The 27,765-nt window shown below is 36.9% G+C and overlaps 7 protein-coding genes and 2 pseudogenes across 9 annotated transcripts; 6 read left to right on the top strand and 3 right to left on the bottom strand.

Moving 5' to 3' along the window:
* Positions 1-785: 785 nt before the first annotated feature.
* GCK72_017658 (uncharacterized protein) lies at positions 786-1,226 on the top strand (the record flags this gene model as incomplete). The annotated part of the gene is made up of 3 exons (XM_003112569.2): positions 786-802; positions 855-958; positions 1,132-1,226. 3 exons carry the CDS (start codon positions 786-788, stop codon positions 1,224-1,226), a joined length of 216 nt encoding a protein of 71 aa, XP_003112617.1.
* A 182-nt stretch (positions 1,227-1,408) lies between these two features.
* GCK72_017657 (uncharacterized protein) lies at positions 1,409-2,413 on the top strand (the record flags this gene model as incomplete). Its single annotated transcript, XM_003112536.2, has 7 exons — positions 1,409-1,492; positions 1,544-1,646; positions 1,690-1,763; positions 1,815-1,871; positions 1,919-2,029; positions 2,084-2,283; positions 2,332-2,413. 7 exons carry the CDS (start codon positions 1,409-1,411, stop codon positions 2,411-2,413), a joined length of 711 nt encoding a protein of 236 aa, XP_003112584.2.
* Positions 2,414-3,269: 856 nt separating this feature from the next.
* On the bottom strand, positions 3,270-6,577 carry GCK72_017656 (uncharacterized protein; the record flags this gene model as incomplete). The annotated part of the gene is made up of 7 exons (XM_053732191.1): positions 3,270-3,460; positions 3,505-3,662; positions 3,711-3,919; positions 3,971-4,111; positions 5,564-5,660; positions 5,747-6,358; positions 6,438-6,577. 7 exons carry the CDS (start codon positions 6,575-6,577, stop codon positions 3,270-3,272), a joined length of 1,548 nt encoding a protein of 515 aa, XP_053581104.1.
* A 1,949-nt stretch (positions 6,578-8,526) lies between these two features.
* On the bottom strand, positions 8,527-9,178 carry GCK72_017655 (uncharacterized protein; the record flags this gene model as incomplete). Its single annotated transcript, XM_053732190.1, has 2 exons — positions 8,527-9,031; positions 9,111-9,178. The coding sequence occupies 2 exons, from the start codon at positions 9,176-9,178 to the stop codon at positions 8,527-8,529; spliced, it is 573 nt and encodes a 190-aa protein (XP_053581103.1).
* A 258-nt stretch (positions 9,179-9,436) lies between these two features.
* GCK72_017654 (uncharacterized protein) lies at positions 9,437-10,943 on the top strand (the record flags this gene model as incomplete). Its single annotated transcript, XM_053732189.1, has 5 exons — positions 9,437-9,458; positions 10,089-10,320; positions 10,385-10,464; positions 10,510-10,765; positions 10,811-10,943. 5 exons carry the CDS (start codon positions 9,437-9,439, stop codon positions 10,941-10,943), a joined length of 723 nt encoding a protein of 240 aa, XP_053581102.1.
* Positions 10,944-11,270: 327 nt separating this feature from the next.
* GCK72_017653 lies at positions 11,271-14,336 on the top strand (annotated as a pseudogene). Its single transcript has 6 exons — positions 11,271-11,322; positions 11,547-11,707; positions 12,672-12,770; positions 13,856-13,966; positions 14,021-14,211; positions 14,255-14,336. Coding segments are annotated over exons 1-6 (696 nt in total).
* Positions 14,337-18,920: 4,584 nt separating this feature from the next.
* GCK72_017652 (uncharacterized protein) lies at positions 18,921-20,004 on the bottom strand (the record flags this gene model as incomplete). Its single annotated transcript, XM_003112619.2, has 3 exons — positions 18,921-19,101; positions 19,193-19,771; positions 19,850-20,004. 3 exons carry the CDS (start codon positions 20,002-20,004, stop codon positions 18,921-18,923), a joined length of 915 nt encoding a protein of 304 aa, XP_003112667.2.
* On the top strand, positions 19,920-23,313 carry GCK72_017651 (uncharacterized protein; the record flags this gene model as incomplete). Its single annotated transcript, XM_053732188.1, has 7 exons — positions 19,920-19,932; positions 20,860-21,103; positions 21,168-21,247; positions 21,293-21,442; positions 22,028-22,355; positions 22,431-23,042; positions 23,121-23,313. The coding sequence occupies 7 exons, from the start codon at positions 19,920-19,922 to the stop codon at positions 23,311-23,313; spliced, it is 1,620 nt and encodes a 539-aa protein (XP_053581101.1).
* Positions 23,314-24,337: 1,024 nt separating this feature from the next.
* Positions 24,338-27,601, top strand: GCK72_017650 (annotated as a pseudogene). The gene is made up of 6 exons: positions 24,338-24,389; positions 24,614-24,774; positions 25,430-25,516; positions 26,490-26,627; positions 26,675-27,400; positions 27,446-27,601. Coding segments are annotated over exons 1-6 (1,320 nt in total).
* The last annotated feature ends 164 nt before the right edge of the window (positions 27,602-27,765 follow it).

The raw sequence follows: 27,765 nt of genomic DNA, 5'->3' as shown, positions 1-27,765 counted from the left end.
GAAGAACGGTGGAACGGTTTCAAATGATGCACTTTCATTCTCTTTATCTTCTGCCATTCAATCTTAGACAATGCCTTTCGCGATTTATTCATGTTAAATCAGGTTTTTTGAGAAGGACAACGATTGGAATCGGCTCGATCACAAAATGTCCTTTCGAAATGAGGTAGAATCGACCAGTGAGGAAAAAGGTCTTTTTGCGACTTTTCCAAGGACGAATTCGAAGAAGTTGAGGTGTTTTTCCAACGCAGAGGGCAATAAGAATGACAGAGGATGACCTCAAAGGGTGAAAGATGAGAAGGCATGGATGTTAACGGTTTTATGAGTTTAAACGTTGAGAGATTTGGCAAAACATCTGAGCTGAATTGTGTGACTCCTTGGGATGCAACATTGGATCCAAGAGAACAAAGGAATAGTGGAGAGGGGCCTAAACGGAAGATTAATGGGAAACATGTGTACTTTAACTGTGTCGTTTTTGTCCAAATTCCAATTTATTCATGTTCTTCTTTTGTTTAATTCCTCTCTTGAATTTCTGATAGCTTATCACCTTTACCGTAACTCTCTCTGATGAGAGGGAGGGTTTGCGCGTAATTTATGAGGCATTGACGCGCAGTTGCGGACCGGCGTGTTTACGTACGGAAAAAAGTGGCAATTTGGCAGCTTGCCAGAATTTCAGCTTTTCAAGATCTTAAATTAATTTTTAAAGTTTCCGTTTAAAATTACAACTACACTCAATAATTATCAACTTAAAACCAATTTTCAGAGTTAAACCGCCCCTCCAGCCAGATATGGGAGCCAAGTCAAAGTGAGTACTGACAGAAAATATTAAAAAACGTTTTATATCTATTATTATTCAGATACGTGATTGTACAACTCGCCAGCGTGATAACCGGGTCGACAAGAGTATGGGTGAGAGAACGAGCAGCAGATAAGTTCGCCGGAATTTTCTATGACCCAGCATGTAAGTTTTAATTTGAGTTTTGGTATACTAAAAGTGTTGTCCAACGTTCTTGTTTTATAAAGTTTTTCAAGCTTGCTCGTAAGGCCAATTCACGCACTTCAATTTCAAAGATATAGCTAAAATCTCTCTTTGCAACGTTGATTTCCGATTGTTCATCAATTATTCGTTTTCAGACGGAAAGTCATGTCTATTCGAAGAAGTGAAGCGAGTGAAGGGAAAGACGGAACTGCCGAAACGAATCAGAGGAATCTACAACATCGAAAACTAGCTTTACCGGTCGATCTTTTATTTAGGTCTTTAGATTTGTTATTCGTTGTTTTGTACTTATAAACCATTTTGAAACCTACTCGTTATCTTGTTGCTTGAACAATTTGGTTTATTCCAATAAGTTTATCTGAATTTTCTTTGCTCGTCAATAATAACAACGAAATCTCACTGAAAACATTCAGAATGGATTTCAACGATCCGACTACGATCGGTATTCTGGTGGCAGCACTTGTCGGACTGCTCACTATTTTGCTTTTAGTGTTCAAGGTAAGACTTGTAATTCAGAAAACATTCAAAACAATTTGAAAAAATGTTCAGAGTCTGCGCTCATCAAACAAGAATAGAGTACTATTCGTGGGATTAATGGATTCAGGAAAAACTACAATTTTCACTCAATTGTCTCAAAAAGAGGCTGAATATCGTAAGTAAAAATTAAAAAACAAACCTGATTTTCTCAATTCCAGCAACTACCACAAAGACGTTTTCTTCGATGGTCGAGAACAAAATTACGTTGAGAATCAAGGATAAGGAGAGAGAAGTAAGCTAGAAGTGTCTGAAGCTTGAGCTGACATAAAACTTGTACTTTTAGATCATCGACTATCCCGGAAATGACAGATTACGTCAGAAACTCATCGACCTGATTCACGTGAGCGTTTCTATGTGAAAATCAAATTTAACTAGAAAGAATTTCAGAGTGGCTCGATTCTTCGAATTGTGTTCGTCGTTGATTCTGCCGCTTTCTCGAAGAACTCTCGGGATGTTGCAGAACTTTTCTATCTTGTTGCGTTAGAAAATGTTGACAAGGTAAATCAGAAATCGATCGAAAAACTTTTAAAGCTGAATTCGGTTATTTTTCAGGTGCCAATTCTCATTGCTTGTCACAAACAAGACCTTACACTTGCCAAGACCGAGAAAGTAATTCGTAACAGTTTGGAGAAGGAAATCGGTCTCATTAACAAGTCACGTGCCGCCGCTTTGATGGGTACCGATGGATCCGATGAGAAGAGAGCCACATTGACAGATACTGGTGTTGATTTCAGCTGGGAGGATCTCAAAAAGTATGTGTTTTGTTGGTCGATGTTTTTGAAATTTCCTTTTTTCTCCAGGCAAGAAGTATCGTTCGTGACGACATCATCGTACAATGAAGATTTCGGAGTCCATGAGATCGCCTCATTCGTCAGAGCATAAACTTGGAATAATTAACTATCGCTTGTCTCGATAATCTGCATTTTGGTTGTTTTTCCCTTTCCTGTCCACTCATATCATTTTTCCCTTCTTCATAATGTTTTCCTGTTTAATTTCTGTGTAACATTGCTTTCGAATAGTGCCACCATTATTATTTATTTCCTATTCATGTTTCTTTTCGGTCCCATTAAATACATGAAGCTCCTTGTATCTCCTAGATTTAAAAAAAGGATGAACCACCGAAGACGGGGCTGGTGCAGAAAAATAAAACAAAAAAAAATGTGAAAAGCATTCTGCATTCTGATTTTCAGGAGCTGTGATTGTTCAGAAAAAAGCAACAACGGAAGAAATCGTCGAAAATCAAGCGACAGAAAAGAAAGACGCATTGGTCAAAGTGCCCCCTGGATAAATGGCGGAATGGCGAAGGTAGGAAAACCCCAATTTTGAAATAGAAAAAATCACTAAATTAAATTAGAAAACTTGTACCATTAAATGCTATTTAATTCTATTTATGAATGCAGTTGAATGTTTTATTCATATTCTGCTATTTTGTACAGTAGGGAAATGCACTGAGAAATTTTTCGGCACAAGATATCGCAAGCTGAAAATTCAATCCGCCGTTAATTTTTTGTGTATGATACAGTATTATACACGAAAAAATTAAAGACGCATTGAATTTTCAGCTTTTGATATCTTGTACCGAACAATTTCTCAGTGCTTCATTTGGGATGAGTCTAATTTCTCTTTGAGAGAGACAGTTAGTCAACGACCGCTAACTTTGGCTGCTCTCTCAACAGTAATGCCACCATTATAATTATTTATTTCCTATTCATGTTTCTTTTCGGCCCCATTAAATTATCTATCCAATTGCTGACGGTGTTATAGATGCAACTCGTAGAGGGCTGGTCTGTTGCGGTTGGCTCCTTTCAAACCAAGATTTGATTCGCATTCGATATGGAACAACGTAATAGAGGTTGATGAGTGGATCGAATGTTGCAGCAAGATTTGGAGACATGGCCAGGAAGAACTGTTGGAACAGTATCTCGGTTCCTGGAAAATCAAGCTGTGAAATGAGAAGACGATGCAAAAACAACCTGTGTACAAAGAATACAAATACAAAGAGAACAAGGGAATGTAGAATATGAAATGCATAAAAACTTGAAGAGCCAACCCAGTCATCACACTTTTAGCGTGGTACTGAAGATAAGGAGAGGCTCCAGAAATTGTTGTCTTCAAGTTTTTGTTAGATTTCCTGAATAATTATTCATATGAGTATTGATTTCAGGGAAGTGTCGTTTACCATCGAAACCAGAAGGCGAGGATAGGAGAGAAGTAAATCCCATAGGACATCATTGCAAAATTCACTTTATTCGGAATTTCTCCTAATGTCATTCTTCCGATTTCACTGTATCTCGTGTCAGTGATCTCGACTTCGTCATCATCTTCATCATCAATTTTCCTGCTCATTGGCGGCAGAGTGTTTCGAAGGACAATAATGATGGAGCAGATCTGAAAATGGAAAGAGAAATAATTAAAGGGAACGAAAAGAGATTGAGATACCGTAGAAATGAAGCATGGGATGTAGAAAAGAAACATGGAAATGAACATTCGCCAACCGACAAGTGGACCTTTTCCGTTTATTTTATGATACTTAAAGAATAGAGTGTAGGACATGGAGATTCCAACAGCGAGGCTGAGGGTCTGGAAATTTGAACGGAAAAATGGGAATTCAGATGGAGGATTTTCATTTTGAATATGGAATTCTCAGTCGGATTAATGCTTTAGTATACTGTAGCTATGCTTCCAAGTTTCAAATCCATTATCTCCTCTTTTGGAATTCTTCCAAAAGTCAAATGACTCACCTGCCACGCCATATACAAAGAGAAACATAATTGTGTGTTCATTTCTCTACAAAGTCCATAGCAATACACTGGAATGTTCTCCTTCCTGTCTGCCAGTATTCTCGGTTGAATATAGAAATTGATTACTGTAGCCAACACATCGAATATCGAGGTTTTGAAAAGAAGAATACGTAGGAATTTCAGATGACAAGGAGAGAAGACAATGATGAATAACAGAAGAATCGCATGAGGAATTAGTGTGGTGCCCAGGAATGTTGGATATACAATTTCTAATATTTTTATGTAGGTTTCAACTGCAGAATTTGCAATTTGGGTGGTCTTTTGTGACATTGTATATATAGAGAGAACTTTCAGAACGAGGATTCTTCCATCAATTTGTTAATAACTGACTACCCGAATGAGAGAGAGAGGGGGACTGCCCAAATTATAGAGTAGACAAAGCGACAAAGATCAGAAAATCGAGCGTCAAATGGGAGAAAAAAAGGAAAAAGAAGAGAAAGAAAACGGATAAGTAATCAGTAGCTAATAAGCTACAAAAGATGAAAATTAGAGAGTCTGGAGAGCTAAATATCAAATGACGAAGATAATATTTAGCTTTCGAGAAGAGTTCCCTAGAGGGAGAAGATTTAGTTTGATGTATCAGTTCTGATTAGTTTTTTGATATTTTGATCTATACTTTTCAAGGAGGAGTAATAAAGAAAGGTTGTCTTTAGTTCAAAATTTAGGTTTGGAGGGAAACTATCAATCTGGAAATCCTAACTTCCTAGCCCATTTTCGATATTTGATAAAAATTCCTGAAAATAATTGACTATTGTCATCTACATTTTTGATTGAAACTGACATTGACCGTCCCGAAAATATCGAGTTTCATCAGTGGAGATGATCATCATATCCTCGAAAACGTTTTCCTCATTTATTCAATTGTTATCTCGAAGACGTTCAGATATCAATCTTCTCCCGTAAATTGCTCTTTTGTTAATTGAGATTACATGATATTCCGAATGAGAACTTGTATCTTAAAAAGGAAGTTTAAAAGTAAAAAAAAACGTTTTATTAAGTAGATATGATAGATATTACTATTAAATAGATAAAAAGATATTACAGTAAAAGAGAAGATGACAACAGTCTGTGAAAAGAGTAACACTCGAAACATAATAAGAACCATTAAGATCAGCCTGTGTCTCATAGACTTCGTTTATATTCGAGTTCATTCATTCTTGCTTCCCATTATATGCGTGTTTTCAGTTGAATCCCAGACGACGAACGAGAAAAATATAGGAAATATCATTACAGTAGCTCCTTTACCATCTCCGTCTCTGATCAGATAGTCCCGACTCTCTAATGTCATTTCTTCTGTCCTGCAAGTGAGGGTTATGTTGTCCGTCTTTCTGAAAACATGCATCGTCGGGTGTTTTCAGATGAATTGTTTATTATTTATCATAACGTTTCTAGCTGAAACCTAATTAAAACTTACATCTCTCTCCACTTAACCAACAGCGCGTCTTCAGATGGTTTCAGATGTCTTACATCGATATTTCTCTTTATTTCCAAATGGTCGAACTTCTTGTCGAACAATATTATATTATCATGTTGCAGATTCAAATCGATTGAGAATGATTTCAAATGTTGAAATCCTTGATTAGTCTTCCATTTGTTTAAAAATTGAATAATAGTAGAATCACGGAAATTCGTGTTTACAAAAACAAGATGACTTCCTTTGAAGTTGTGCAACATCTCTTCTCCATAATTTCCACAACAGTCGAGTTCCAAGTATTCATTTCGATAAACAACAGAATTTGGAATTAATCTGCGGTTCAATTTGCCATGTAGTTTAAGACGTTTCTGGATAGGATAATCATTGAAATAAGATTCCAACTCCTCTTGTGTTGTTTCATCTGGTATCCAGAAATCACTGCCACTGACACCTTTGAGAATTGGAGGTAGTTCCGTTGTTTTTTTCGATAGGATTGTATAATTAATAGAAGATCCAAAAAACTGACAAAGGTATTCATGAACTCCTTGAATGACGGCTTCTTTCTGCTTTTTTCGGTATAAATATACATTTGGACACGTAGAATAACTAAGGCTGAAAATTGCTAATAGTCTAAGAGGAAAGAAAATTAACCAACATGCGGACACTTTTATTTGAAAAGTAGAACACTCACCAGCATACGGTACCTGGCTCCATTCCAAATATTTTCGTCGGATTTGTATGTTCTCCGGTGTCATACAAATCGGGCATTAAATGCAGTTGCAGGTAAGTGAACATTCCGAAAAAATAGGAGTCTGAAGTAATATCGAACATGTCTCCGGATGATAGACAATAAGCGATCGTTTTCATTTTTTTGAATCGATATTTTTGAATCGATCGAATCAAACTTTTGATTCTATAGGAGCAAAATGATAAGATAAGCAGCTCTTCGAAACTGAAGTTTTCGAATAATTGCCTCAGAATTACAGCTGGAAAGTTGAGAAGTCGCATTGCTGAAAAACTCAAGAAATGGATAACAAAGAGATGTGAGGTAATAGAAAGTGTATCCACTGGTTACTCAGATGATGTGCACACGCCAAATCAATAACACAGACAGACAGAGACACACACATACATCAATATCAAAATCCCTGAATGTATGTAGGTGCTGTCTTGTTTGAACAACAACTATTCTGGGAGAGTTCGTGCACATCGACCACAAAATTGATGATCCACACTTTGTAATACTAGGATTGATCAAGATTTTCAAATTCATGATATTCTGAATTTTCTGAATTAGGTCAAAACGGAAGTGGAAAAGTAAAAAAAAGTTTTATTAGTTTAATATAATAGATATTACTATTAAATAGTTGATTAGGTAAATTAAATAGATATTACAGTAAAAGAGAAGATGACAACAGTCTGTGAAAAGAGTAACACTCGAAACATAGTAAGAATATTTAAGATTAGTTGGTGTCTTTTAGACTTCGTTTATACTCAGGTTCATTCATTCTTGCTTCCCATTATATGCGTGTTTTCAGTTGAATCCCAGACGACGAACAAGAAAAACATTGGAAATGTCATTACAGTAGCTCCTTGACCATCTCCGTCTCTGATCAGATAGTCCCGACTCTCTAATGTCATTTCTTCTGTCCTGCAAGTGAAGGTTATGCTGTCCGTCTCAGGCTTGGTCGAGATAGGGAAATCGGTATACTCAATTTCTCGGTTTTCCCGACGGAATTTTTTTCGAAATCGGGAAATTTAGAAATGTTTTGTTCCAGTAATATTCAAAGGCTTATCGACAAGTCTACGATTGAAAACAGTCTCAAGGTTCGTTCTTTGTTCAAAAAAACTAAAGAAATCCTAAATTTGGAGAATGGGAAAGTATACGAAATACTTATCTGAAATTGGCGGTGGAAGAAAGAAACGTACAATCTATTCCCACGAATTCAATCCGCAAAAAGATTCCAATACAAAATTATTTTGTAAATATTTTTGTTGTGAAAATATGTTAATGAAAAGAAACTATCGAAAAATAGGTACTTTTAAGTCATTTGAAGTCAGTTTGAAATTTCCGAATATCCAGAAAATTCTCGATTTCCCCGAAAAAAGTCTCGGAAAAAAAACGGAACCCCATTTCTCGAAAAAAAAATCGGGAAAAATTTCGGGTACTCGATTTTCCGAAAAAAAAATTCGAGACATTTTTTGTTCTCGATTTCCCCGAAAAGTTTTTCTCGACTAAGCCTGGTCCGTCTTCCTGAAAACATGCACTGCCATTTGGGTGCTTTCAGATGAATTGTTTATTATTTCACAGGTAAAGCGCGATGGATCCATTATGGATGAAACGCGGATCGCGCGGATGCTGTGGGTATGTCAGATGGATCCATTATGGATCCATATGGATCCACGCGCGGGCGGCATCCATTTAGCACCAGGCGTGGACTGATATGGATCCTATATGGATGCACGCGCGATCCACGGAAATTCGAGGACGACCGCCATCCTCCCCCATCCATATTCCATCCGCGCGCGATCCGCGTTTTAAATGTGGACGCATTAGGGATCCTATGTGGATCCATATTCGATATGGACGCATATGGACCCACAATGGATCCATCGCGCTTTACCTGTGTTATCATAACGTTTCTAGCTGAAACTCAATTAAAACTTACATATCTCTCCACTTAACCAATAGCGCGTCTTCAGATGGTTTCAGATGTCTTACATCGATATTTCTCTTAATTTTAAGATTGTCGAACATCTTGTCGAACAAAATTATATTATCATCTTGCAGATGCAAATTGATAAACAGAGTTGTTCACGTTTTGAAATCCTTGATTAGACTTCCATTTGTTTAAAAATTGAATAATAGTAGAATCACGAAAATTCGTGTTTACAAAAAGAAGATGTCTTCCTTTGAAGTTGAGCAACATCTCTTCTCCATAATTTCCACAATTGTCAATTTTCAAGTATTCACTTCGATAAACAACAGAATTTTGAATAAATCTGCTATTCAACTTGCCACTTAGTTTAAGATATTCTTGAATAGGATAATCATTGAAATAAGATTCCAACTCCTCTTGTGTTTTTCCATCTGGTATCCAGATATCACTGCTACTGACACCTTTGAGAGTTGGAGGTAGTTCCTTTGATTTTTTTTCCGATAGGATTGTATAATTAATAGAAGATCCAAAGAACTGACAAAGGTATTCATGAATTCCTTGAATGACGGCTTCTTTCTGTTTTTTTCGGTATAAATATACATTTGGCCACATAGAATAACCGAGCCTGAAAATTGCCAATAGTTTAAGAGGAAAGAAAAGTAACCAACACATGAGCACCTTTATTTGAAAAGTAGAACACTCACCAGCATACGGTACCTGGCTCCATTCCAAATATTTTCATTGGATTTTTATGTTCTCCGGTGTGGGGCATCAAAATCAGTTTCAGGTAAGGGAAAATTCCAAAAAAATAGGAGTCTGAAGTAATATCGAACTCGTCTCCGGATGATAGACAATAAGCGATCGTTTTCATTTTTCTGAATCGATAGTGTTGATTGGATCGAATCAAATTTTTGATTCTATTGGAGCAAAAGGATAATTTAAGCAGCTCTTCGAAACTGAAGTTTTCGAAGAAGTGTCTCAGAATTACATCTGGGAAATTGAGAAGTCGCATTGCTGAAATACTCAAGATATGGATGACAAAGAAGTGTGCGGTAAGAGAAAGTGTATCCACTGGTTACTCAGATGATGTGCACACGCCAAATCAATAACACAGACACACACATGAATACCAAATATCCCTGAATGTATTTAGGTGTTGTCTTGTTTGAACAACAGCAACTGTTCTGGGAGAGTTCGTGCACATCGATGTCTACCACAAAATTGATAATCTACACTTTGTAATACTAGGATTGATCAAGATTTTCAAATTCATCAATTTCTTTCATCACTGAAACTTACTTCTGGCTTCTTCAAACCGTCTCTAAAATGAAGTCATGAATCTTGTACGCGAAAATATAAAAGTCATGTCTGGATCTTAGATCAGTGATCATTGTTATTTTGATAATGTTTGAACTTATCAGTGATAACAAACAAGTGATGCAATTGACGCCCAGTTCAACTTTTCTTCTTTCTCTTCTATTTCTCTTCATTTCTTATTTCTAACTGACAAAATGTGCATCACATTCATCAAAACTGCTAGATCTTCTCTCGACAAGTATAAGCTGATTCTTTTAAACAATCGAGATGAATACCTACTTCGACCTACGAAAGAAATGCATTGGCATGATGAGATTCTGAGTGGTAAGCCTTCTGGAAAACCAGCTTTTCAAAACTTATTCCAGGTGTTGATGAGCAAGACGAAGCACGTGGAACATGGACTGGTATGACTAAAAATGGAAGGATTGGAATGATGCTTTCAATTACACAAACTCAAGAATCAAAAGATTTGAATGCTCCGAGTAGAGGTGGAATAGTGAATTCATTTCTGAAGGCGAATGACACTTCAGAAATAATGGAGTCGTTGAAGAAAGATGCTGGAAAGTATAATGGGTTTCAGTTGGTTGGATTGGAACAGTAAGTGAACAGAGTTGGCTGAATTTTTGGGAAACATACAGAATTTTGAAATACTTTATTTTAGAAACGATTCCGGATTATATGATGTGAAAACACTGACTAACCAGCAAGTTGACAAGATTGAAGTCTGCGAATGGGATGACGGTGAGCTTATCTTTCTTCTTTTTTGAGATACAAATTCTGATTTAGAATACCATGTAATCTCAAACAGTCCATTGACAAAATCCTATCAAAAAGCAATTTACGGGAGAAGATTAATTTCTCAACGCCTTCGAGACAGTAATGAAATGAGTGTGGAACAAGTTTTCGAGAATTTAATGTCCGTTGCCACTGATAAAAGTCAATGTTATCCGGATGCTCAACTCCAGTTTCAGACACAGAATACAGATGAATATAACCGACCATTGTCAGCGATTTTCATTAAGTACCCAGAAGGGACAAGAGAGTGAGGAAACTTTCAATTTTTTCATTTAGAGCATTTTCTTTTCAGATACGGTACTCGATGTCACACACTTCTCACTATCAATCAAGATGACCACGTTTCAATCCTGGAAAGACGGTTTCTGCCTGAAGAATCCACTTGGAAAGATGTCAGATTTGAATTCGTTCTCAACAGAAATTGATATAATATTTTCTTAATTTCTTCTCACAATATCTTTCTGAATAACTGGAAAGTCCAGTTCCATGCCATTCTTATCCCCACAGCCGTTCTTCAGTTCCCTTGTCCTTTTTATTATCTTTTATCACTTATCTCCTTGTTGTCTACATACAATCGTTATCACCATGATATTAAAATGATTTTGTTGAACACATTGCCCTCTTACCGCATCTTACATATCCATTTCCCTCGCTGCTTAATACCAGATTTCTTTTGTTTCAAAGCGCGCCAAAGTTGCGCATTCAACCCGTGGAGGATAAAAAGGGAAGAAAAAAGAAGGGGGCGATGAGGTATGCCTCTTTTCGGAAATAGTGATCCGAAACAGGAGAAGACTGGAGAAAAATGTAGGTGAAAAGGTAAGCCGAAACGTCCTTGGAACACAAAACAGTCAGCCAACCTCCCATCTCTTTCTCCGGTCGGTCAACCTAAACGATTAGATTTTTGTAGCTGATTCACTTCTCTTTATTCCCCTAAAAGACATTTTTTCATTACCATTTTTCTCTCGTTCTCGATCCTCCCCCATTTCATTGCTCTCTCTCTCTGTATCAAAACACCAACAAGATTTCAGAAATGCAGAAGTGGTCGGTTGGAGTTCGACCAAAAGAATATGAGACGAAAACCGTGGAAGATGTGTATAACACTGTTGAAGAGTTAGATACAAAAGAGTATGAAGATCCGGATTATTTCTACGATGAGTTGGGAAGAGTGAGGAGAACCGAGAGGAAAATGGTGAGTTGGTTTGAGATTTTGGATGGGATTGTAGAGGAAAAGTAACTGGAAATAGACTGGAAATCAGATAGATTTTTTTTGAGAGCTGTCTTTTGAACTGTCTTTTCTGAAAAGTTGAGTGTAAGAAAGTTATTGAGAAGTCACTTACTGTCAAAGCTCCGACTACGTTTACTATTTTTAAAGAAAATCAACGAATTCATTTAAAGGTTGTCAAACATTTAATTACTGTTTCTTGATTATGAGGATTTTGTGTTTTCAAACTAATTTTTTTGAAGAGATAATTTGAAAAGTTCTGAATCTTCAAAATAAAGTGAAAATGAACGTTTTCTCCGTTTCAGAGCCTCACTTTTGGAGCGGCTTATCTCAAAAACTAGAAGCAATATCAAAAAGTTCACAGCTACAAAAATAATCTGCATATTTTATTACACATTTTGTTTGTTTGTAACTTTTTTATACCTCCTTCAGATTTCCAGATATTTTTGGTATTTATCCAAGTCGTAAATTTCCCCTTTTGCTCTGTGCCACGTCTTCAGAGCAATTCTCTCAAAAACTTAGTTAACTATCAAAAAGTTGCTAACTACAAAAATAATTAGCATTACGTTGTACATATTTTGCTTTAAGTAACCTTTTTATCGCTCCATTAGTTTCAAAGTTATATCAGCTCCAGCTGGAGCCCCTCGTTTCCACTCTTTTATCTGAAACCACCTTTTCAAACTGTTATATCTGAAAACCTGAAAGACCTATTCAACAGTTTCACCTTATAAATATAAAGAATTAGATCTACCCAATACAGAAAATCAGAAGTATTGAAAATGAGCCCAGTTGTGGCTCAATGATACCTCCTCAAAGTTTCTTAATTTTTCATGATAAAAACTTAATTCTAAAGATGTTTTTACCATTTGTACACCGACTTGTTCACTAACCCAGATGTTATCAACTCATTTCCTAATTTCACGAATTTCAGAAAATATTACAGGCAAAAAAAGTTCCGATGATGGCGACTCCTCCTCCGATTCCACCTCCAATGACACCCACCCACATCGCCATTCATAACCCAAAAAATGTGAGTAGTCAGTTGCTATTCTTCATAGTTTTCAAGGTCTAAATAGTACTTTCGAGTGATGATCCGTTTCATTTTTCCCATTATCACCCAACCATAAATCACATAATTATTAGGTTTCTCGAAATGAAATGCGATTTGAAAAAAAAGATTCCGCCCTCCAGAAATTCGTTTAATGACACGGAGACTGAAGAAGTGAAAAGGGTGTTGTGAAAAGGGAAAATTGGAATAAAAGAATAGAAAAAAGAATTAATGTCAAGAGTGAGTGGACAAGGGGACAGCATTGAATTATACTGATTAAGAGTCATTTCGTGTGTGATGTATGACACACGCAAAATCAATAACATCAATACCAAATATCCCTGAATGTATGTAGGTGCAGTTGTTTGAATAAGAACTGTTCTGGGAGAATTTGTGTACATCGATGTATACCACAAAATTGATGATCTACTCTTTGTAATACTCGGATAAAAAAGAAGAATTTGGACGAAACGTGATTCAACAAAAGTTTCTCAAAGTTTGTCAGTTGATCAAGATTTTTAAATACATCATTTCTTTCATCTGAAACCTACTTCTGACTCCTTCAAACTGCCTTTAATATACGTGTGAAATAGTGAATCTTGTATGCCAAAATATTAAAATCAGGCCCGGATCTTACATCAGTGATCATTTTTATTGTGATAATGTTTGAACATATCAGTGATAACAAACAAGTGATGCAATTGACGGCCAGTTCAACTTTTCTTCTTTTTCTTCTATTTCTCTTCATTTCTTATTTCTAACTGACAAAATGTGCATCACATTCATCAAAACTGCTAGATCTTCTCTCGACAAGTATACCTGATTGTCTCAATTCCAGCAACTACAACAAAGACGTTTACTTCGATGGTCGAGAACAAAATTACGTTGAGAATCAAGGATAAGGAGAGAGAAGTAAGCTAAAAGTGTCTGGAGCTTGAGCTGACAAAAACTTGTACTTTTAGATCATCGACTATCCCGGAAATGACAGATTACGTCAGAAGCTCATCGACCTGATTCACGTTGAGCTTTTCTATGTGAGAATTGAATTTAACTAGGAAGAATTTCAGAGTGGCTCGATCCTTCGAATTGTGTTCGTCGTTGATTCTGCCGCTTTCTCGAAGAACTCTCGTGATGTTGCTGAACTTTTCTATCTTGTTGGGTTAGAAAATGTTGACAAGGTAAATCATAAATCGATGAAGAAATTGGTATAGCTGAATTCTGTTAATTTCCAGGTGATCGCTTGTCACAAACAAGATCTTACACTTGCCAAGACCGAGAAAGTGATTCGTAACAGTTTGGAGAAGGAAATCGGTCTCATTAACAAATCACGTGCCGCCGCTTTGATGGGTACAGATGGATCCGATGAGAAGAGAGCCACATTGACAGATACTGGTGTTGATTTCAGCTGGGAAGATCTCAAAAAGTAGGTGTTTTGTCGGTCGAAGTTTTTGAAATTTTTTCTTCAGGCAAGAAGTATCGTTCGTGACGACATCATCGTACAGTGAAGATTTCGGAGTCCATGAGATCGCCTCATTCGTCAGAGCATAAACTTGGAATAATTAAATATCGCTTGTCTCGATAATCTGCATTTTGGTTGTTTTTCCCTTTCCTGTCCACTCATATCATTTTTCCCTTCTTCATAATGTTTTCCTGTTTTAATTTCTGTGTAACATTACTTTCGAATAGTTCCACCATTATTATTTATTTCCTATTCATGTTTCTTTTTGGTCCCATTAAATTATTTATCCAATTACTGACGGTGTTGTAGATGCAACTCGTTGTGTATAAAAAAACTAGAACTCAAAATTGCAGATTTTGGAATTATCTTCCAGATTAATGGATTCAGATTCTATCATATTGTAGCTATGTTTTCAAGTTTTAAATTCAGCATCACCTTTTTCTAGAATCTAAAATCCTTTAATAATTCGAATGACTCACCTGCCAGCCATATACAATGAGAAACATAATTGCGTGTTCATTTCTCTACAACGACCATAGCAGTACAGTGGAATGTTTTCTTTTCTGTCTGCCAGTATTCTCGGTTGAATATAGAAATTGATTACCGTTGCCAACACATCGAATATCGAGGTTTTGATAAGAAGAATACGTAGGAATTTCAGATGACAAGGAGAGAAGAAAATTATGAATAATATAACAATCGCTTGAGCAATTATTGTTGTGCCCAGGAATGTTGGGTATACAATTTCTGATATTTTAATGTAGATTTCAACTGCAGCATTTGCAATTTGGGTGGTCTTTTGTAACATTGTATACAGAGAGATTTTTCAGAACGAGAGTTCTTCCATCACTTCATTAATAACTGACTAGTCGGATGAGAAAGAAAGGGAAACTGACCAAATTATAGAGTTGACAGAGACATAGATCAGAAAATCGAGCGTCAAATGAGGAGAAGAGAGGAAAAAGAAGAGAGAAACGGCTAAGTAATCAGTGGCTAATAAGCTACAAAAGAGGAAAATTAGAGAGTCTGGAGAGCTAAATATCAAATGACGAAGATAATATTTGGCATTCGAAAAGAATTCCCCAAAGGGAGAAGATTTAGTGTGATGTATCAGTTCTGATTAGTTTCTTGATGTTCTGATCTCTTCTTTTCAAGGAGGAAAAATAAAGAACGGTTGTGTTGTGACGTTGTTATTAAGTCACAAAGATTATTTATATTATTTTTGATCTATCGTTTTGATCTACCCGCTTTCCCTCGTATTCCCCCGTTTGCCCGCGAAGAGGAATTGTCATCCTTTTCCTCTCGTTCTAAAGTCAGTTGTAGTTATATACCTGAATCCGGAACGTGACCCGTGAAGGATTGTTACCCTTGTCCCCCTCATTCTATTATTCTTTATCACTAATAAACGAGTGATAAATATACATTGTTTCTCTATTAGCACGAGACACAACAGTGGCGATCAGATTTCGAGCTCGTTTTGGAGTGAGAAAAACTAGATAGTGTTTTTGCTCTGTAATTATCGATTCCTTTTCGTGAAAATCACGAATTGACAGAGACTTATCGATTTTTACATCAAAACAAAAGAAAATTCGATTCCTTTTTGTGTAAATCGCAAACTGACAGAGATTTATCGATTTTTTCTGGTGATTGAGGCTATCAAAGCTAAAGATACTGGTTGTTACCCAGTTTATCTAAAGTTTGATTGAAAAATGTCAGACGCAGAGATGAACCGAAAGTTCATCGAAATGATGGAATTCATGCAAAAGCAAATGGCAGAACAAGCCAAAAAGCATGAAGAAACCATTGCTGTCTTGACAAAAGCCGTGGCGGAAAAGAGTCTAATTGATGGTTCCTTGGGAACATCAAGCGGACTAACCGTGTCACAATCACAGTTGATGAACGACATTGGTGGTAGAATTTCGGTGTTCCAATTCGAGCCATAGAAAGCCAGATTGTCCCAAACCACTCACAACATGTTTCGATTGTCAGAAGAAGGGACATATGTCCAGTTTTTGCAGATCGAAAAAAGATTCGTCATCTAGAAAGACACAACACGTTGCCATAGTTGGTGGAGCTTCTTCGGAAGATGCTGAGGTCAATTCTGTCCGTCAGTATGTGTCAGTAGATGTGAATAGTGAGTCGGTGGAGTTTCAGTTGGATACTGGATCGGATATCACTCTCATCGGAAGGGAAGATTGGAGTAGAATAGGGAAGCCTGACTTGGAGAGATGTAGATCTAAAGTGAAGTCAGCAAGTGGAAATGAGTTGAAGATACTAGGCAGGGCGCTAGTGGAGTTCAGACTCAAAGAATCAGTAAGTACTGGTTATGTGTATGTCCGAGAACACGGAAATCTGTTGGGGTTAGACTGGATCGGAAGATCTAAAGAAATGTCTTATCACATGGGAATGATGGTCAATGAGCTGACACATTCAAACGCAGATGCAATCCATGGGGGATTGAACGGAAAGTTTCCGGGGGTGTTCAAGAAGGGACTGAAACGGTGTGGTAAAAAGAAGGCAGTTCTCAAGGTAAAGGAGAATGCAACACCGGTCTCCAGATCGAAGCGTCCAAAGGTACAGGGAGCTTCAAGGGTCGTGGAGAAAGTAGTGTCGTCGTGCACTATTAGTCAAGGTGGGAAGATCCCTAGGAAGATCCTATTACAGCCATGGAAAACACCGGAGCGTGTTTGGCAAAGAGTTCATATCGACTATGCAGGTCCAGAGAACGGACAATACTATCTCGTCGCAGTTGATGCTAAATCAAAATGGGCGGAGGTTAAGATAGTAAAGTCGATATCGGCAGTTTCGACCGTCGGAACATTGAAAGACATGTTCAGTCAACACGGTTACCCTGAAACTTTGGTTTCTGATAATGGTACACAGTTCGTGTCAAAGGAATTTGCCACGATGTGCCAAGATGCAGGAATTGAGCATGTTCGCTCACCAGCATTTCATCCTCAATCGAACGGTCAAGCAGAAAGATTTGTTGACACATTGAAGAGAGGATTGAAAAAGTTAAAAGGGGAGGGAAGTGTGAACAATGAGATTTTATCTCAATTTCTGTTGCACTATCGCTCAACACCGTCAAATGCTCTTGGAGGTTTGACACCAGCGGAAGTTCATCTCGGAAGGCGTCTGAGAACAAGGTTATCGTCGATGATGCCGCAGTTGAACAAAACTGTAGATTCAGAGCAAGTGGCAATGAAAGAACAGTTTGATAAGCATCACGGAGTGAAAGCCAGAAGTTACCGTAAAGGTGATTCTGTATTTGTGAAGGTATTCGAGAAGAATACATGGTCGTGGAAGCCTGGAAAGGTTAACCAGCGACAAGGTCGAGTCGTCTACGTCATCGGTCTGAATGACGGACGAGAGCGTGTTGTACATGCCAATCAAATGAAGATGAGATTGGAAGAGTCAACACAGGAGCAAAGCAAGGAGCATGAGTGGGCTACCACTATGTTCGACGTGTTCGAGTTACCGACAGTTTGGTCAACAAAGAAGTCTACCGATGAAGCGAAGAGGGATATGACACCTACACCAGTCATGGATTCACCACAACGAGTGCATCAAGGTCAAGGGACATCGTTATCTCCGGCGCAACAAGTTCAGTCAAGGGCATCTACTCAACCGTCGTCAAGTCAGTCAACAACTACAGCAGTTCAAGGACAACGACTTGCTCCGTCTCCAGTTCAACCAAGAAGGACAACCCGTGTCAGGAAGAACGTCGTCAAGTACGATCCATCAGCTCACATCTAAATTCTTATTTGTGATTATTCCTATTGTTCTACTTATCCTGATACCATTATTGTTGTTACCTGATTAACCAGTATGTTTTATCTTTACGTAGGGAGGTGTTGTGACGTTGTTATTAAGTCACAAAGATTATTTATATTATTTTTGATCTATCGTTTTGATCTACCCGCTTTCCCTCGTATTCCCCCGTTTGCCCGCGAAGAGGAATTGTCATCCTTTTCCTCTCGTTCTAAAGTCAGTTGTAGTTATATACCTGAATCCGGAACGTGACCCGTGAAGGATTGTTACCCTTGTCCCCCTCATTCTATTATTCTTTATCACTAATAAACGAGTGATAAATATACATTGTTTCTCTATTAGCACGAGACACAACAGGTTGTGAACGCTTTAGTTTAAAATCTAGGTGCAGAGGGAAACTATCAATCTGGAAATCCCAACTTCCTAGCTCCTTTTGGATATTTGATAGAAACTCCTGAAAACGGTTGACTATTGCCATCTACATTTTTGATTGAAACTGACATTGACCATCCCGAAAACATCGAGCTTCATCAGTGGAGATGGTCGTCATATCCTCGAAAACTTGTTCCACATTCCTCTCATTACTGTCCCGAAGACATTCAGATATCAATTTTCTCCCGTGATATACTCTTTGATAGGGTTTGATCAATGGACTTTTTGAGATTACATAGATTACATTTTGAATGCTTTGAATTTGGTCAAAACGGAAGTTGAAATGTAGAAAAAAAGTTTTTATTAAATAGACATGATATATATTACTATTAAATACTTGAATAGATATATTAAATAGGTATTAAAGTGTAGAAGAATATGACGACAGTCTGTAAAAATAGTAACACTCGAAACATAATTAGAATATTCGAAATCAGTTTGTGTCTCATAGACTTCGTTTATACTTAGGTTCAATCATTCTTGCTTCCCATTATATGCGTGTTTTCAGTTGAATTCCAGACGACGAACGAAAGACCCTTTGGAGTTATCTCTACAGAAGCTCCTTGACCATCTCCGTCTCTGATCAAATAGTCCCGACTCTCTAATCTCTTTTCCTCTGTGCTGCAAGTGTGGGGTATGCTGATCGTTTTCCTGAAAATTTGTATTGACATTTGGGTGTTTTCAGATGAATTGCTTAATATTTAGCAAACGTTCAGTGCAGATTTGCCTGATTAACACTTACATATCTCTCCACTTAACCTGTAGCGCGTCTTCTGATGGTTTCCTATGTTTTACATCGATATTCCTCATTATTTCAAGATTGTCGAACACCTTGTCGAACAAATTAATAAACAAAGCTTTCAAATTTTGAAATCCTTGATTAGACTTCCATTTGTTTAGAAATTGAATAATAGTAGAATCACGGAAATTCGTGTATATAAAAATAAGATGTCTTCCTTTGAAGTTGTGCAACATCTCGTCTCCATAATTTCCACTGTCGATTTTCAAGTATTCATTTCGATAAACAACAGAATTTGGAATAAATCTGCTATTTAACTTGCCACTTAGTTTAAGATATTTCTGGATAGGATAATCAGTGAAATAAGACTCCAACTCCTCTTCTGTTTTATCATCTGGTACCCAGATATCACTGCCGCTGACATGTTTGAGAATTGGAGGTAATTCCGTTGTTTTTTGCGAAAAGATTGTATAATTAATAGAAGATCCAAAGAACTGGAAAAGGTATTCATGAACTCCTTGAATGACGGCTTCTTTTTGTTTTCGGTACAAATATACATTTGACGACTCAGAATAATTAGAGCTGAAAATCGCTGATAGTTTAAGAAGAAGAAAAGTAGCCAACGTGTGGCCATGATTATTTGAAAAGTAGAACACTCACCAGCATACGGTACCTGGCTCCATTCCAAATATTTTCATCGGATTTCCATGTTCTCCGGGGTGGGGCATTAATGTCAAGTGCAGGTAACAACAGGTGGACTTTCCGGTAATATTGAACATGGATTCGGATGTTAGATAATAAGCGATCGTTTTCATTTTTCTGAATCGATAGTGTTGATTGGATCGAATCAAACTTTTGATTCTATTGGAGCAAAATGATAATTTAAGCAGCTCTTCGAAACTGAAGTTTTCAAAGAATTGTCTCAGAACTACATCTGGGAAATTGAGAAGTCGCATTGCTGAAATACTCAAGATATGGATGACGAAGAAATGTGAGGTAAGAGAAAGTATATCCACTGGTTACTCAGATGATGTGCACACGCAAAATCAATAACATCAATACCAAATATCCCTGAATGTATGTAGGTGCAGTTGTTTGAATAAGAACTGTTCTGGGAGAATTTGTGTACATCGATGTATACCACAAAATTGATGATCTACTCTTTGTAATACTCGGATAAAAAAGAAGAATTTGGACGAAACGTGATTCAACAAAAGTTTCTCAAAGTTTGTCAGTTGATCAAGATTTTTAAATACATCATTTCTTTCATCTGAAACCTACTTCTGACTCCTTCAAACTGCCTTTAATATACGTGTGAAATAGTGAATCTTGTATGCCAAAATATTAAAATCAGGCCCGGATCTTACATCAGTGATCATTGTTATTGTGATAATGTTTGAACATATCAGTGATAACAAACAAGTGATGCAATTGACGCCCAGTTCAACTTTTCTTCTTTTTCTTCTATTTCTCTTCATTTCTTATTTCTAACTGACAAAATGTGCATCACATTCATCAAAACTGCTAGATCTTCTCTCGACAAGTATACGCTGATTCTTTTAAACAATCGAGATGAATACCTACTTCGACCTACAAAAGAAATGCATTGGCATGATGAGATTCTGAGTGGTAAGCCTTCTGGAAAACCAGCTTTTCAAAACTTATTCCAGGTGTTGATGAACAAGACGAAGCATGGACTGGTATGACTAAAAAATGGACTGGTATGACTAAAAATGGAAGGATTGGAATGATGCTTTCAATTACACAAACTCAAGAATCAAAAGATTTGAATGCTCCGAGTAGAGGTGGAATAGTGAATTCATTTCTGAAGGCGAATGACACTTCAGAAATAATGGAGTCGTTGAAGAAAGATGCTGGAAAGTATAATGGGTTTCAGTTGGTTGGATTGGAACAGTAAGTGAACAGAGTTGGCTGAATTTTTGGGAAACATACAGAATTTTGAAATACTTTATTTTAGAAACGATTCCGGATTATATGATGTGAAAACACTGACTAACCAGCAAGTTGACAAGATTGAAGTCTGCGAATGGGATGACGGTGAGCTTATCTTTCTTCTTTTTTGAGATACAAATTCTGATTTAGAATACCATGTAATCTCAAACAGTCCATTGACAAAATCCTATCAAAAAGCAATTTACGGGAGAAGATTAATTTCTCAACGCCTTCGAGACAGTAATGAAATGAGTGTGGAACAAGTTTTCGAGAATTTAATGTCCGTTGCCACTGATAAAAGTCAGTGTTATCCGGATGCTCAACTCCAGTTTCAGACACAGAATACAGATGAATATAACCGACCATTGTCAGCGATTTTCATTAAGTACAAGAGAGTGAGGAAACTTTCAATTTTTTCATTTAGAGCATTTTCTTTCCAGATACGGTACTCGATGTCACACACTTCTCACTATCAATCAAGATGACCACGTTTCAATCCTGGAAAGACGGTTTCTGCCTGAAGAATCCACTTGGAAAGATGTCAGATTTGAATTCGTTCTCAACAGAAATTGATATGATATTTTTTAGAAATTTCTCCACACAATATCTCTCTGAATAACTAAAAATTCGAGAATGGTGTCATTCATCTCCCCATACTCATTCTTTCCCCTGTCCTTCTTATTATCTCCCGCCTTGTTCACTTGTAAAAAAAGTTTTTAATTGATAAAGAATAACTGTGAAACACACAAGAACATCCCATTCAAATAAAAGGTTGACCTAATATTGATTTGAGTGTGTTCACGTCACTCACAGTGCCACATCTTCTGAGCAACCCTCACATCTCTTTCTTCTCATTTCAAAACCATCCAAATCTTGTCTTTTCAGAATCACCAATGCGACTTCTCAATTTCCCAGCTGTAATTCTGAGAAAAGTTTTCGAAAACTTTAGTTTCGAAGAACTACTTCTCTTATCCTTCTGCTCCAATAGATTCAAACATTTGATTCGATCCAATCAACATTATCAATTCAATAGAATCACAACAATTGAATACCACTTACTATCCAACAACATCATCTATATAACTCCAGACCCACGTAGTTTGAATATGTTCAAACGATTCAGCCAATGTGTCACATTATCTCCATATCGATTTAGATATGATCATGAAACTCCAATTCATGTTTTTGGAATGAAACGAAATACATCATGCTAGTGAGTTTTTCCAAATAAATTTACACTCTGATTGAATTTTGTTTTATTCCTGTTAAGCTAACAGTATCATTTCAGTATGGACTATTCATTAAAATGGGCAACGACATATTTATACGATAGGGACCAGAAAGAAGCTGTCATACAAGGAGTTCATGATTATATTTATCGGTTTTTCGGACCTCCTATCGATTATCAAATCAGATCAACTAATAACGAGCTGCCACCAATTCTCAAAGGTGTCAATAGCAGTGAAATTAAGATATCAGATGAACTAACAACAGAAGAGTTGGAATCTTATTTCACTGATTATCCAGCCCAAGAATACATCAAACTTGAAGGCAATCTGAATGGCAGACTCAGCCACAATTCTGTGATTTATGATATGAATTACTTAGAAATCGACACTTGTGGAAACTATGGGGACGATATATTGCTCAACTTCAAAGGAAGAAACCTCATTTTTCGAAACACTGATTTCGACATTTCTTCTATTATTAAATTTCTAAATGAATGGAAGACAAATCAAGGATTCGAAAATTTGAAATCATTGTCAATCGATTTGGATGATCACTACTATCCTAGTGTAATCTTATTCGACAATAAGAAAATAATAAAAATAATGGAAAATATCGAAATACACCATCGGGGCTCATCAAAAGATGCCTTAAAAGTCAAATGGAGAAAGAGGTATTTTTTTCATTACAATAGACATTGAACGTTATGCGTTATGCAAGTTATGCAGCTAGACTTCTAATCTGATTTCAGAAAAATGATCGATATTCACAACAGTTACAAATCGGAAGAAATAACATCTGAAAGTCTGGACTATCTGATTAGAGACAGTGATGGACAAGGAGCTTCTATAATAATTACTTCGAAATGTCTCTCTTTCGTTGTCTGGGACTCAACTGAAAACGCACACGTCGTGAGAGATAAGCATCAAGCAATCTGTGTATGAGCAACTTCTCTAAATGACCAGATGATTTGTTGAATTTAGGTTTTGTTTTCAGTATTGCTACTTTATTTTTGTCTTTTATCTGCAACACAAGTATTGTTGCGATATCTTTTCAATAACATCTTTTTTGAAACGTTTTAACTTCCGGTTTCATCAAATTCGAACCCGTTTGGAACACCATGAAATCTCGATCAGCCCATTGATGAAACCCTATCAAAAAGCAATTTACGGGAGAAGATTGATTTCTGAACGTTGTCGAGATAGTAATGAAATGAGCATGTATCTAATTATCAAGAATTCGTTGTCCATCACCACTGATAAAACTCAAAATTTTCAGTATGCTCAACTCGAATTCCAGATGCAAAACATGGAAAATTAAAATATAAAGTTGTCTGCGATTCTCATCAAATATCTAGGAGAAATGGAGAAGTAAAGGTTTTCATATTATTGAAGTCATACTGAATAAGAGAAATCTGTGACATTTTCATCTTGAATAATAATATTTGGTGTGGCGAAAGATAATGTGAAAATTTCATGATACCCTGTGACGTCAGTTACAGTACCATTTTCAGATACGGTACTATTATAGATGTAAAACACGTCTCACTATAAATCACATGTTTCAATTCTGAAAAGACGGTTTCTGCCAGAAGAATCCACTTGGAAAGATGCCAGATTTGAATTCGTTCTCAACAGAAATTGATATATTATTTTCGTAATTTCTTCACACAATATCTTTCTGAATAACTGGAAAGTCCAGTTCCATGCCATTCTTATCCCCACAGCCGTTCTTCAGTTCCCTTGTCCTTTTTATTATCTTTTATCACTTCTCTTCTTGTTGTCTACATACAATCGTTATCACCATGATATTAAAATGATTTTGTTGAACACATTGCCCTCTTACCGCATACATATCCATTTCCCTCGCTGCTTAATACCAGATTTCTTTTGTTTCAAAGCGCGCCAAAGTTGCGCATTCAACCCGTGGAGGATAAAAAGGGAAGAAAAAAGAAGGGGGAGATGAGGTATGCCTCTTTTCGGAAATAGTGATCCGAAACAGGAGAAGACTGGAGAAAAATGTAGGTGAAAAGGTAAGCCGAAACGTCCTTGGAACACAAAACAGTCAGCCAACCTCCCATCTCTTTCTCCGGTCGGTCAACCTAAACGATTAGATTTTTGTAGCTGATTCACTTCTCTTTATTCCCCTAAAAGACATTTTTTCATTACCATTTTTCTCTCGTTCTCGATCCTCCCCCATTTCATTGCTCTCTCTCTCTGTATCAAAACACCAACAAGATTTCAGAAATGCAGAAGTGGTCGGTTGGAGTTCGACCAAAAGAATATGAGACGAAAACTGTGGAAGATGTGTATAACACTGTTGAAGAGTTAGATACAAAAGAATATGAAGACCCTGATTATTTCTACGATGAGTTGGGAAGAGTGAGGAGAACCGAGAGGAAAATGGTGAGTTGGTTTGAGATTTTGTATGGGATTGTAGAGGAAAAGTGACTGGAAGTAGACTTTAAATAAAAAAAAAAAAAAAACAGAGATAATTTGAAAAGTTCTGAATCTTCAAAATGAAGTGAAAATGAACGTTTTCTCCGGTTCAGAGCCTCACTTTGAAGCGGCTTATCTCAAAAACTAGAAGCAATATCAAAAAGTTTGCAACTAATTTCCTCTTTATTCTCTCAAAAACTGAGTGAACTATCAAAAAGTTGCTAACTACAAAAATAATTAGCATTACGTTGTACATATTTTGCTTTAAGTAGCCTTTTTATCGCTCCATTAGTTTCAAAGTTATATCATCTCCGGCTGGAGCCACTCGTAGCCTGTCTTTTTCTGTTACCTTCTCTTAAACCGCTATATCTCAAAACCTGAAAAAAATTCAACAGTTACAACTTATAAATCTAAAAATCTAGAACTACCCAATACAGAAAATCAGAAATATCAAATATGTATGAGACCACTTGCGACTCAATGATACCTTCTCAAAGTTTTCTAATTTTTCCTGACAAACATTTCATTCAAAAGATGTTTTTACCATGAAGTCTTGTACACCGACTTGTTCACTAACCCAGATGTTATCAACTCATTTCCTAATTTCACGAATATATTACAGGCAAAAAAAGTTCCGATGATGGGGACCCCTCCTCCGATTCCACCTCCAATGACACCCACCCACATCGCCATTCATAACCCAAAAAATGTGAGTAGTCAGTTGCTATTCTTCATAGTTTTCAAGGTCTAAGTAGTACTTTCGAGTGATAATCCTTATCATTTTTCACATTATCACCCAACCATAAATCACATAATTATTAGGTTTCTCGAAATGAAATGCGATTCGAAAAAAGAGATTCCGCCCGCCAGAAATTCGTTTAATGACACGGAGACTGAAGAAGTGAAAAGGGTGTTGTGAAAAGGGAAAATTGGAATAAAAGAATAGAAAAAAAGAATTAATGTCAAGAGTGAGTGAACAAGGGGACAGCGTTGAATTATACTGATTAAGAGTTTTTCGTGATGTATGACGATTCAATGCAAGTTTTTACACTTACATCCACACCATTTATGGGTGATTCTTTTAACCGACACTCTTCTAGGAAGGAAACTCGAAAGGTAGTTTTAGAAGCTGTTCGTTCAAGAAAATGTTTAGATCTTTGTCTTTGCAGTTGACAACTTTTTGATAGCTCTTCTAACTTTTGAGATATTCAGCTTCAAGCTACATTCTTTTTTATCGCCTGTCTTTGAAACCACATATCTCAAATGCCAGAAGAGCTATCAAAAAGATATCAATTACAAAGTTATTTGGCTTGTTTTTATCTCCGTTTTCATAGTTACACACTTTCAGATAAGTTTTCTAGTTTTCGAGATACTGCGGGTTGAATGTAGGAAGCTGAAATACAGTATGCAAATGGGCGTCACTTACGAAATATTATGTTTTTGTAGCTTTTGATATATTAAGTTTTTCTTATTGTTTTGATATGAACTGATTCAAACCGGAGGGACTTTCAGAAGCTTCCTTTAAAACCTTTACATCTCAAAGCTACATGAAACTGTCGTAAAAATTTCAGCAACAACAATTGAGCTATATTCTTGCTAAAAGTATAACAAAAAAATTGAACCAATTTACTCAAAACAGATTCCGTGACTTCTTCTCTAAATCCACTCATTTTTATTTCCAGAGCACTTCAAAACGATGGAAAATCGCTTGCGTTTCTGCTACAGTAACCCTTCTCGCCGTATTCATTCTTGCCACAATCATCTCATTCTTCTTTTTCGTTTCCTCAGCAAACACTTTTCAGAAGGAATCTTATGGACTTGTAAGTTCAAACCTTCCTAATTTTTCTCTAGAATTCCCTAGTTTCAGCCCCGCCCATCAATGGAATCCAGTCTTCTCTCAAAACGATCCGATATGGAAATCACTCCAAACCATCTGCTAACCCTTTTGATTACGAAACGAAAGATTTGTATTCTCGAAGCGGCGAGCGGCGATGAGGCGAAAAGTCGTGACGCCTTCTCAATTGATCATCTTGAATCCGCTCGTCTCATTTTCCATTCGAATTTAAGTCACGCTGGTGTACCAGTCCATCCACTTCAATTCCAACGATTCGCGAGATCACAAGGAATTGATAACGATTGCCACGTCATTGTGTACGATAGAGGACAAATGATATGGAGTGCTTATACTGTTTGGATTTTTAAACTGTTCGGTCATCAAAAAGTTTCTCTTCTATCTGGGGGATACTTGGGATGGAAAACTCATCAAGCTAGAAGTGGTCAATATAAAACAGAACAAGGAGACGTTGCAGGGAAACCGAGGCAAGGAGATTTCCTTGCTTCATGGAATGATTCTGTAATAATTACCTACGATGATGTTCTTCTGAACACTGAAATTGATAATTTTGATGTTGTGGATGCTCAAACTAAAGATGAATTCCTCGGAACAGCCCAAGGAGCATTGTACGGACATATCAAAGGAGCTCGAAATATTCCAGTGGATGCAGTGTACGACTGGGCTGTTGGCCAATGGAAGGATATCGATCACTTGAAAGGACTCTTCACCAATAATGCTTTGTCGTTGAGAAAGCCAGTGGTACAATGGCAAATCACAAATTCTTCGCAATGATTTCGTTTTCAGATCATATACTGCTCCACATCACTTCGCTCATCAATGGTTTGGTGGGCTTTGACACGTTCCGGATACAATGGGAAAATATATTTCGGTGGCTGGCCAGAATGGGTTGTCCGTGCTCCCGATGGATTGAAAGTAATTGGAACGACAGTGGAAAGTTAGGAGCACGATAGCTGAAAGGACTGGAAATCATAAATTATATGTACATAATGCGGGTCAATTTGTTAACAATTAACAAAATAAAGTTTATGAAAAAAGAGATGGGAAGTTATATAAATACGGGAAAAGGGAAAAGTCAACCAACAAAAACAAGTGTATTATTATAT

This window comes from Caenorhabditis remanei, chromosome V (assembly GCF_010183535.1).
Source record: "Caenorhabditis remanei strain PX506 chromosome V, whole genome shotgun sequence".
Taxonomy (NCBI): domain Eukaryota; kingdom Metazoa; phylum Nematoda; class Chromadorea; order Rhabditida; family Rhabditidae; genus Caenorhabditis; species Caenorhabditis remanei.
This window is presented reverse-complemented; position numbering and strand designations above follow the sequence as displayed.